Genomic DNA, 11483 nt, shown 5'->3' with positions numbered 1-11483 from the left:
TTTTGTATTAAGTCCAAATCTGATTGCAAAGAATTAAAGGGATCTCACTGAACAGGTTGACTGGGCAAGAAAACAGCAAATGAAGTCTAATATGGGTTAATGCAAAGTAATGCACAGAGGAAAAAATAAGCCCAACACACACACACACGATGGATTCTAAATTGGCTGTTACCACTCAAAGATCTTGGAGTAATTGTGGATAGTTCTCTGAAAACATCTGTTCAGAGTTCATCTGTTCAAAGAATGAGTTACAGCTGGCCAGAAATGTTCCAAACAGGAAGGGGTTCTTCAAATATGTCAGACAAAAAAAGGAAAGATCAAGGACTGTGTGGGTCCACTGCTCAATGAAGGCAGCGAGCTAGTAATTGAAGATGATTGAAGACAGAGCGGCTCAGTGCCTACTTTGCTTCAGTCTTCTCACAAAAATATAACATGACCAGACAACTAGAGACGTTATCAGACAACAAAGGGGATGGGATGCAGATCGGGATAAGTCAGTCCACCCCTTTTGAAAAGGAAAGCATCAACGGCCAGTGATGGGACACTAGATGGGGAGGGCTCTGAGTTACTACAGAGAATTCTTGCCCAGGTGGGTCTAACTAATCACCATATTTGAGGTCAGGAAGGAATTTTCCCACCGGTCAGATTAGCAGAGACCCTGGAGGGTTTTTTGCCTCTCTCTGCAGCGTGGGGCATGGATAATTTGCCTGTTTAAACGAGTGTAAATGGTGGATTCTCTGTCACTTGAAGTCTTTACATCATTTTAGGACTTCAGTAACTCAGCCGGAGGTTAGGGGTCTATGACAGGAGTGGGGGGGGGGGGGGGGGAGGAGATGAGGTTCTGTGACCTGCAACGTGCAGGTCAAACTAGATGATTATGATGGTCCCCCCTTCTGACCTTAGTCTACGAGTCGATGAGGACTGCTCTTTGCCGTGTCGGTACAGCACCTAGAACAATGGGGTCTGATCCATGACTGGCACTCCTAGGCACTACAGTACAAATCAATAACTGGAATTTAAGCACGGCACCAGGGTTAACATCCACCTCCATGGGCTCTAATGAACCACCTGTTTTATGTCTCATTCATACCACAGCCCCTTCAGGAGCACAACAGCTCCATAGCACTGTGCTGATTCAACAGGAAGACTACCACCTATTGACCCACCAATGCCAATCTATGCTGCAACAAACTACATTTTAATGAATCTTTGTAGTTTTGACTCAACAAATGAAGACTCTAGAGAGTGTGCCTGCCTTCACTGCTCCTTCCAAAGAGTTTCGATAGGAATTAGATTCAAGCAGTTCTCAGCAAGCAGGGGAGGCTAACGTACTGTAGGGAAAAGCAGAGCCCAAGAGCGTGTGAGATATAAAAGTCAATTGGAATGAAACACATCACACTAAAGTTTATAAAAAACGGAACACCAAAGCCCACAATACTGAAACAAGTTTATTATACAGAACTAGACATTCAAACGAAAGATACAACGTCACAAAATAAATCCTTGACATTTTCTTCCCTACAGCTTGCATAAGACAAAGCATATGAATGACATTGTTCTTTCAGTGCATAGACCAGAATCGTGGCAGAAAGACCATTGTGAACAGTGCCCTCTGTGAAAAGCTCACAGCTGTAACACAAATGACACTGCTTTTACAAAATCTGCAGTTTGACCAACAGGAAAAATCAATGCTTGCTGACCCTTTCCCTCTACCTGCCCCCAAAAGCCTGACTACTCAAACACCTGCTACCTAGTTCTTTTTTTGCCATCCTAAACATGGTGTTTATATATTGAGGTGAGAAGCTGGAAAACCTGCCATTAATCCAAGAGCACAAAAGTCAGTTTTTCATTTCTAAGCAAGCTAAATAGAGAAACTAGTAAACCAAAAAACCCTCCCCTGGGATCCCTCAGTAAAGCTTCAGACCAGGACCTGGGATGAAACACTTGTAGATCTGGTGACTGACCTCCTCCCATTCCTAGACAAAAAGTACAGCCATAATCATCCTGATGGATCTCTCTGCAGCATGGATATGCAATTAGGTTACCCACCTCTTAGATGTGACAGGAGTGAATGTAACCACCTTGAGACGCCTCAACTCTATTCTCCCACACTGAACCCAGGGGAGTTCCATTGGTCCCTATTCAACACCTGTCATGAAAGAATCAGTGAGACAAATGGGGGCAAAGTGCCAAACAACTTGCAGACACCCAGCTCTGCATCACCCCTCAACTTTCTCACCATGAGGACGAAGAGGAGATGCCCAAAGCTGAACTCAGGCAAGATTAAAGCAATGCTGGTAGGAAGAGGGAAGCACTTTGGAGAACTTTAATAGGCCCCATTTTCAAGGGCACCTGCCTTCAAATTATTTCACCGCCACAGAGCTCCTGGGATGTTCCTGGGTGCTCCAAGAGTCATGGGGGCAGAACATGCCTACTTCCATTTGTGACCAACCAGATTTATATCCCATTATGTTGGGCATACATCTGGCCACAATAACCTCCAGGCTTGACTGAAAAACTTTTAGCTAGACATGCAGACACAGAGCCTAAAAAAGCTCCCACTGATACAAAACACAGGAGCCCATCTGTTCACGTCACTGACCACATCACCCCTACGCTCTGCTCTCTGCACTCCTTCACCATAGAAAGGGATTTCAGTTCAAGCAGTTCTTGAAATCCTCCATGGGATCGGCCTTGGCTTCCTGAGAGGTTGCTACTCCCTCTGCAACCAGAATCCCCCCCAATTATTACATTTCACTGAAAAATAAAGTGGTAAACAATAGGCTCATGAATGCTGGAGGCAGAAGATCCTCAGGAGCTAGGCCTAGACCATGGAAGCGACAACAGAAATCAGATACATTAAGTCAGAAGAAGTTTTTGCATTTAGATCCTGCAAACCCTGCCCCTCACCCAAATTCTTCTCACAATGAGAAACAATCACCAATTTATAAACTAACCAAGCTCTCTTACAGGCTGGGCAAGATGGGAGACTTCTTTTTATTTCTATTTTTAACTACTTGGCAGATGGGAGGAACCATATAAATTGTCTAGGAGACGCTCTCATCCCGCCTGACAGTGGCAGGGCCCTTGGTTAAATGCTCTATTTTCACCGCCTATCCACACTGCAGCAATGCAATACATCAGAGCACGAAACCCTTAGCTCTTAGGAAACTCCAGCTAGTACAGAGCTCTGCAGCATGTCACCTTGGCATCATGAGCTACTGCAATCACATCAAGCCTGATCTCCATCCTCTACATGGACTTCCCATAGAATACCAAGTTCAAGGTCTCAGTCCTTCTCTTCAAGGTACTCAGTGGCCTGCGCCCAGCGCTCCTAGAAGATTGTTAATGCTCTTCAATAAAGACAGTGGTAAAGAGCTCTATTCCTCTGGTACAACAGAATTTTCTACCACAAGGATAAAGCTCTATCTGTGCAGTAGGGCTGGTCTAAGACTGTGGAATAAACTCCCACAGAACTAAGGACCATCACGAACCTTAGCACCTTCCGACTTACAGTGCAAGACAACTTAGAGCTGCCTTCTGACAGAGCAGTATGTACATTTAAAAAAAACCCTAACACACACAAACACTGTCCTGCATACATATTTCTCTCCTTGCAAGGAGAGAACAAATCACATGTTGCAGATTTATAGTAACCTTGCTTAATGCAGTAATGAAAGCATTCAGATACTACAGTAACAAGCATGGTATAAGAACCTCTATAAAACATAATATCTAGATACATTAGTTCCATACTCCAAGTGTATAAGAGCTTGAATAGCTAAAATTGCACTACCCGTTAATAATTTTATCAAAAAGCATTTTCTGTTAAAAACATGTTTACTTCCACAACCCACCTATTGTACTGATCTTGATAGATATGCAACCAAGTTATACATGCGCTATATGTCCCTGATGTTCTAGTCACCTGAGATCCACTAAACTCAACAACCCAGCTGAATTCCCTTCATAGGCTTCAAAAAGTTCTCACAACTGTCACCTTGAATGAGGCTTTCAAGCGCACCTGTGGAGTGTAAGTTCCCATTGACTTTTCAATGGGACTTGAACTCAAATAATTTTGGCACTGCTGAAAAGCCCAACTCACATACCTAAGACCAAAGCACAATAGTAGGGATAAGACAGTAGAGTACAAATGTTTGTTGCCACTGTGCCATCAGATTTCCTTAATTTAAAAACATTTCATTGATCTAGTTTTGTAAACCAAACAATGCTGGTCAGTAAAATAAATTTGTTGTGTAGAAGCCTGAATGTACATCGGGTAGCCATCCTTTCATTTCCTGTCTGTGATATTGTAGCAACGTGTACCTAACTACCCACGGAATGAGATAAAGTGGCTCTTGGTGCAGCTAGCATCGTTTTGAAAGATAAGCCTCAGTGCAAAGTGCTTATTTGAAGACAGCAGACGCTGTGTGACATTAATTGTGCAATTGGCCTTTCTCCACAGGAGCATAAGCATTATAGGGGGGGGCTAGCAGGAGCACAATGGGCTAGCAAAGCACAACAGCCCCGGGTTTGGTCAAAGTAGGCAACAGGCAGCAGTACTGGAGGCAGTACTGAGCTCAGAACAGATGATGGGAATGGAAGGAATTCCTGGCATGACACTCAAGCAAAGTTTTGGGACCATCTCTGTAATGACTGATGGGTTCCCACAGAACCACTGTCCGGTGAGCAGTTCCTTCAAACACGGGAGAGTTGAAAGTGATTGTGTACAAATGAAAAGAGAAAGGAAAAATCCCAGGGTTTACAAAAAAGGCAAAAGGAATTAAGTGAAAAAAGTGCAGGAGTACACGTGCTGTTACTGCAATGCCTTACGAGAAGTTTTGAAGTAAGACAGAAATATGATGTGCAGCAATTTTTCACAAAGTTGATATTTGCCTGACTGCCTGTTTTATGTGCAGAGACATTTAATTAAAAAACAATTCTAGCTTTATTTTCCATTGGCGCTATTAAATAAAAAAAGCAAATTATCAAAGAGGCTATTTAATCTGAAAAAATCAGCAGTTTCAATGGGCTTTGAACTGCAATACAAACGAGACTGGCTGTCCAAACCCTCACCTACCATTCCTCAGAAATGTACAAGACAGTAGCCTCCTCTTCACATAGTAAGAAAATATATACACATTAATTACAGTAAATAAAAACCAATATATTCGGCACTTTTTTTAAACTTTACCCAATGTGAGAAAAATATAAACACTAATAAAATTATGTACAGTAATATATTCACAGAATAACAATTGACACTAAAGGAAGCATTTATATAGGACAAACTGTAGAGAGAGAGAGAGCAGTCCCCTACCCTACATTACCACTGTAATGTTTAGGCTTAAAATAGTTCTGTACCCAAACAAAAAAATACCCTTGAGGTAGATTTCTCCAACTCCTGGTGACCGGTTAAGATTTTTTGTCTTTGTTTTTAATAGTGCCATCAGCATGAATCTTGTTCTAACATATGCAGACTTGTGAAAGGCACAAAGATGCTGTGGCTTTCAACTTTATTAATAAATTCACACAACGCCGCTTGAAATGGAGGACAAGAAACAGTCACTTAAAAGCAATTTAGCAGCGAGCGTCAAAAGCAAATAAAATCAGGTAAGGATTCTTTTTTCCTCCTTATAAGTCACTCCACAATTTTATATTAGTTTCTTCTACATATTTACATGTGGGAGCTTTTCTTAAAATTGAGTCTTTTCTGCCTATTTTTTCTGGGAAAGAGTTTGGCATATGAATATTATACAACCATAAGTACAATTCATACTTGCAAACCAAAGAAAAAAAGAGGACGCGTGTATTCTATGTTGATATCACTAGAATCTCTGGGCTTGCCTACACAACCATGCAGCCCACACGAGTAGCCTATGCTATAACTTCCCCATATAGATCCTGGGAGCGTGAACGAAAAGGTACTTCGTTCACATTAATGCAATCCTGTTTAAAAGAGGACTACGTTCACACCAACTAGGTACATCTTTTAGTTTGCACCAGCAGCATCCACGTGGGGCAGTGCATACTGCAGTTCATACTCTGGTAGTCTGAACTGGAAGCCCATATAGACATAGCTTAAGTCTTTATTAGCTAAAGATTCTTTGTTGATGTTTCTACCAAATACTTGAACATATCTATTTAAGCACATGTATTTTGTAGATGAAGTGGTATGCTAAGCACACTATAAGTAGTGAGTGCCAACATTTGCTCACAAAACAAAGGTATTTTGTCCTTAGAATATTACATACAGTGCAAAGATTTCAACAAGAATTCTGAGCACACCTCTAAGGGCAAAATTTAGCACAAATGATTTTGGACACGTCTAATATGACTTTTACAGCTACTTCCATGCTGGCAAAGTCAAATAAGTTCTCATTTTCCCAAATCGCAGCTGACATTTTAAAATTGATATTTTGGCCATTTACAGAAAGGTGCTGAAGTCAGACTACGTACATCAACAGGTGAAATGTGTGTTTTGGATACTGTGACAGCAGATACTAACGTTGCAGCAAGATTTCTCTTTGCAATATTGGTCTTACATACAAGTTAATTTTCTGCACACTGTCACTATATATAAATTAAACAGACTTGGTAAAGCATCGAAGAGGAAAATTAAGTTTAAATTGAAGCTAATACATCACTGTAATGACCTCTTAAATTCTCCTTTGTTTATTGGTACAGCACAGCCATGGAGCAAAGAGAAGTTCAACCATCAATCTGCCATGACAACTATTTACATTGCAGCCCGCATCCCTTTCATTGAGGGGCCACCATTCCCTACTTCGCCAATCAATTCATGGCTATTCGTTTTCTAACTGTGCAACAGCAATACTTATGGATGCCTTTGGGCAACAGACCAAAAGAAGAAGTATATTACCATAGTTTTACATTGTAGTGATTAGCAAGGGAAGGGAAATGAGAAAACTCTCTCAGCTTTCAATAGGATATAACACTAGTGGCCAATTCAGATAGACATACTGGAGAAGTTTTTTTTAAATCTTGCACATACATACAATAACATTCCTGAAAAATTGTGTATATCTATCAAAAAGTCAGAAATCAATTGCAGAGGTTATGTTTTTTCTAGTTGCCTGCACCAAGCTGACGTTTTGATTCAGTCTGTTCTTTGACCAGGCTAGAGTTTCAATCCTCTTGGAAAGTCTTTCGCAGTTGCAAAAGAAGTTCTTGTTCAATTTCTTTCGTTGTTGTTTTCTCTGACCTGGCTTATGTTTCACAAATCCGGCTCCCAGAAATCATGCAGCTTCCCCTTAAAAAAAAAAAAAAAAAAAAAAAAAAAAAAAACACACCACAGGAAAAAATTGAGAGAAACACATTATTTTTGAGAGAGTAATAAAGTGAGTAGATAAATGAGTTAGCTTGAGCTACCTGTATTGCAACTAGACCTGTAAATCCATATAATCTTCTTATTTTAAGCAATAAGCCTACCAAGGAAAAGCAAGTTTCCTAGGCAACAGGCAAACACATATCTAATTAAAAAAACAATTTGAGAATTGCATCATCAGATATTTCCACAAACTGATTTATAGAAAGCTTTTTCAGTGCATCATCCTCTAGTTCCTTTCCTTCCATGGCATTTTCTCTCACACATAGGGATTCCATTCATTTTACCAATGTTACAATTATGTCGACTTTTCAGCAAGATTGCAAGAGTTATCAATATGCTAACTATGCCAATGTTTAATTATTCAATAATTATTTCAAATAGATTTAAGTGTTTATACATGCTTAAAACTCAATCCAAGAAGCCTCTTTCAGATTACTGGTTTAAGTTAAACAAACTTCCCTTTAAGATTATTTTAATACTAACCAGGGATATAAAAATTGTAAGAACAGGTACTCCGATACCATGGCATCCTACTGAGATACTAACCTAGAAATTGAGAGAAATAGCCCCAAATCTTGGATATCCAACTTGGATATTTGTACATTCCACACAAGCTCACCTACATATCTTGAAGGCATATCACTTACAAAGTGCAATCCAAGTATACTATAGTTTACTTGGTCACTCAAGCCATGTGTTAAAAACAAGGTTGAAATCCTACTGAAGTCATAGGCAGGATTTCACCCAAGGATTATAGAAGCACAGCTAGTAGATAGTGTACTTTACTACTGACTCATTTACTAATTAGAAATTGCTTTTTAAAATTGCTACATTATACTTTCAAGTAACAGAAATTAGTAAAATTCACTTAGCAATAAGAAAAATTGGTTTAACAGTACCTGAGTAGGCCGAGAATTTTGTATCATTTCCTGCCACTTGCCATATATCCTAGCAACTAAGTCTTTGACCTATAAACAAAAATTAATTCATTTAACAATTTAATAGAAATAAAAACAAACGTGAGACTTATAAAGACAGCATATGAAGATCCCCTTTAAAGCTGTGATACAGCAGGGCTTTGGGGTGACGGCATTTGAGCTCAATCTAATGCTTATACTCCATGTGCAGATACTGTAGTGATAGACAATTTTACAAGCAAGATGAACTTAATTATCTCAATTTAACACATGGATAATATCAGTGCTAGAGATGAGCGTGAAAGCATTTGCCTGATAATACCAGTGTCTCACTCTTTTTGGGTTAGCAGGGTGTAAAATGCAAGTCTTGCAGTTTGCCGCTGGATTGACTGTCTTGTTACAGTAATTACTCAGACCAATAAGCAGCAGCACAGACCGCTTCTAAAAGGTGTTCCTCATACATAAGGCCATACTTCATGGCTACCAATCTTGAGTATGCACTTAAATTTCTGCTCTGAAGAGCTTACATTATTTCTTACTCCGCTTGTACAGTACCCAACACACTGGTACCCCCCAAGAGCTACTTCACGACACTACAGAAGTGGTGGGGAGAAGCAGTCAAACAGGAACACAATAACCCCTTCCCACCTCAAGAGTAAGTGAAAGCAGCACACAAAAAGATATGTAGGGTGGTGGGGATGCAGTTTAAACTTGAAATATAGTTAAAGTGGGTCTGCAATATTAACTGCACCAAATAACACCTCTATATAGAATCAATTGTCAATAAAGAGGCTTTTTGAAGGGTAGGAATTTAGTGAAGTCTCTAAGCTGGCGTAAAACAGCATAAAAATATAGAGATTTGACTTAACTGAACAAAAGGCTTTTGAAAGGTAAGGACTGCCATGCCGTCCATCTGCTCTGATGTGGCTTGCTACTAAAGCACATGCAAGTACTCAAGTAACAAACTTGAGACCCTCATAAGTAAAGCACCGCAACATATTCTAAAATAGGTGAGCTAGGCGTAATTCTGCATCACCTTGGGTTTTTTGGTGTCTTAATTAATTATGTATGTATGTAAGTTACTTGTTAATTCAAATAAAAGCTATGGATCACTGTGCAAAAGAATCAGATTACTTTCCCAGTCCTCTGTTTCTCTGCAAGTGCTGCTTGGATAGTTCCCTTAGTCCAAAAGAGTGCTTCCCCCATCAACAATCAGTGACGTCTCTAGGCAGGAAAAAGCACCAGTATCCAGAGATCCTTGGCCAGAAAAAGAGATAACTGCAATGTGGCCCTGATCTTGCAGTGACTTACTCACATGCTTGACTCCGTGTACTAAAGAGTCCTTCTGACAGCAAATGCGACTATTTGCAGGGCATAGAGTTAAGCCACATGTGCAAGTCTTGGCAGGATTAGGGCCTACGTATATAAAGCCAGCAAGGAAATGTAAGGGAATCATCAGTACTTCTAGAACCTCCTAAGCTGGAGCAGGGAAATGGAACACATTTCAAAGACACCCATCCGCTTACCTTAGTTCTATAAAATAGTCTTGCATCTTCCCGAATATCACACTTCACATGTTTTTCTAAGGCGCCACAGAGCCTCAGTAAGCACTTCTAAATCAACACAAATTCAAAACTGTTTAAGTTCATCACTTCAAAATTAAACTATCTAAATCCTAAACAGAAAAATTGCAAACATAGGAAAAGCACCTACAGTTTTTGCAGGGCTTTTTCATTTTTTTTTTTTTTTTTTTAATTTGAAGCATTTTCTCCAAGACACACATTTGGATGACCCAGGAGTACTACTAATAGAACCATAAGGCCACTGCTGTTAGGCACCATTAACACCACTTAACTCATGACTAAACATTTTTTAAAACCGTAGTTCCAAAGTTATATTCATTTAGCAGAATTATGCAATGGAAAATTAATTCTAACTGGCTAGTTTTTTGAGTCTTCAATGCCCTAGAAGTAATAAGACCAAAGGTGCCACTCAGAACAAATGTTCACGGAAAGCATTGAAACTACAATAGTCAAAATATAATTTTTCAGCAGACAAGTCAGGTAATCATGGGGCATTTCCTGGAGGAATTAATGGTCTTTTCATTTTTGTGGCAGCTCTCCTAGAAGATGATTAATCTTCTGGCAACATCCTTTTGCTAAATATGAACTAGGATCCTATTTTACAGGAGTTTTGGACAATGAGAGCTGGTTCCCATATCCAACAGATGCTTCACTGGAGAATTCTGTTTCCTTCCTAAACAAGTCTTCAAAAAAAAAAAAAAAAACACAGAACTTCACTTTCCTCTGTGGAGGCTGAAATTGTGTGCTTGGAGGAGGGAAGCTTGCACCTTGAAGCATGGACCTTTTATTTTTGATTAATAAAAATGGAAAAACCAAGAAAGGTCTGAATCTCAAGGTAGATCATTTAAATGCAAAACATACTAGTGGGTTATGCACAGGCCTTTCACTTCTAGAAACTGCATATTCCAATCTCTGACTCAAGGTCATCAGAAGTGAAGCAGGCTGACAACATCCTATTCTCCACAGCAGTAGTACCCCAACCTTTTTTCCATTTTGTGGACCACTTCATAAGAGACTTCTGTCCTCAATCTCCCAGTGCATCGCTATCAAAAGGTTTCATTCTGTGGACCACTGCTGATTCACAGTAAAGAACCACTGCTCAGGGACATTCACTAGTATCACAAAGATATCACACAATCCTATGTAGTTGGTACAATCATACAACTATTAGCAACAGATTGGAGCAGACACAAGAATGACATTCTCCATCTTAAGGGAGTCACGTGATAGTCAGATTTCTTTAGCGACCATGTGGAAGATCCACGGAGTGGCAACGGCATCAGCAGTAAGACTGTTCAGACACATTACAGTCAGCAATTCAGTGGGAAGGAATAAAGAAAGACCAAGTTACTGTATAGGATAACTGATGTCTCCTGGTCAATATCCCCTCAATAAGTGGATTCTAACCTCCTAGGCCAAAAGAGCTATTGGTACTGAGCCTATAAGGGCTGCTCTATTAGCCTGCAGTTGCTGCACTCCCGTACTTAACTCTGCTCTGTTAAATACTCTGCAATATCTAGAGTGGGTCAAAACATTTTTGACTAAATATTTGTCAAAATGTGCTGTTTCAGAGCTGAAACTTTTGCTGAGATGTATCGATTTCAAAAAGGGTTTGGTGTGAAGGTTTCCGAG

At 39.9% G+C, this 11483-nt stretch overlaps 1 protein-coding gene across 1 annotated transcript in view; it reads right to left on the bottom strand.

Annotated features, from left to right (window-relative positions):
* Positions 1 to 1435: 1435 nt before the first annotated feature.
* SLF2 (SMC5-SMC6 complex localization factor 2) overlaps positions 1436 to 11483 on the bottom strand; it is a 52579-nt gene continuing 42531 nt past the window's right edge. The window contains exons 18-20 of the mRNA XM_054034311.1: positions 9795 to 9881; positions 8251 to 8319; positions 1436 to 7273 (exon numbers count right to left, since the gene is read on the bottom strand). Coding sequence (XP_053890286.1) covers positions 7238 to 7273; positions 8251 to 8319; positions 9795 to 9881 — 192 coding nt within the window. The 3' untranslated portion in view covers positions 1436 to 7237. The remainder of the gene's footprint in view (positions 7274 to 8250; positions 8320 to 9794; positions 9882 to 11483) is intronic.

Source organism: Malaclemys terrapin, chromosome 7 (assembly GCF_027887155.1).
Source record: "Malaclemys terrapin pileata isolate rMalTer1 chromosome 7, rMalTer1.hap1, whole genome shotgun sequence".
NCBI classification, from domain to species: domain Eukaryota; kingdom Metazoa; phylum Chordata; order Testudines; family Emydidae; genus Malaclemys; species Malaclemys terrapin.
The sequence above is the reverse complement of the archived record's forward strand: the minus strand, read 5'-3'. Positions and strand labels throughout refer to the sequence as shown.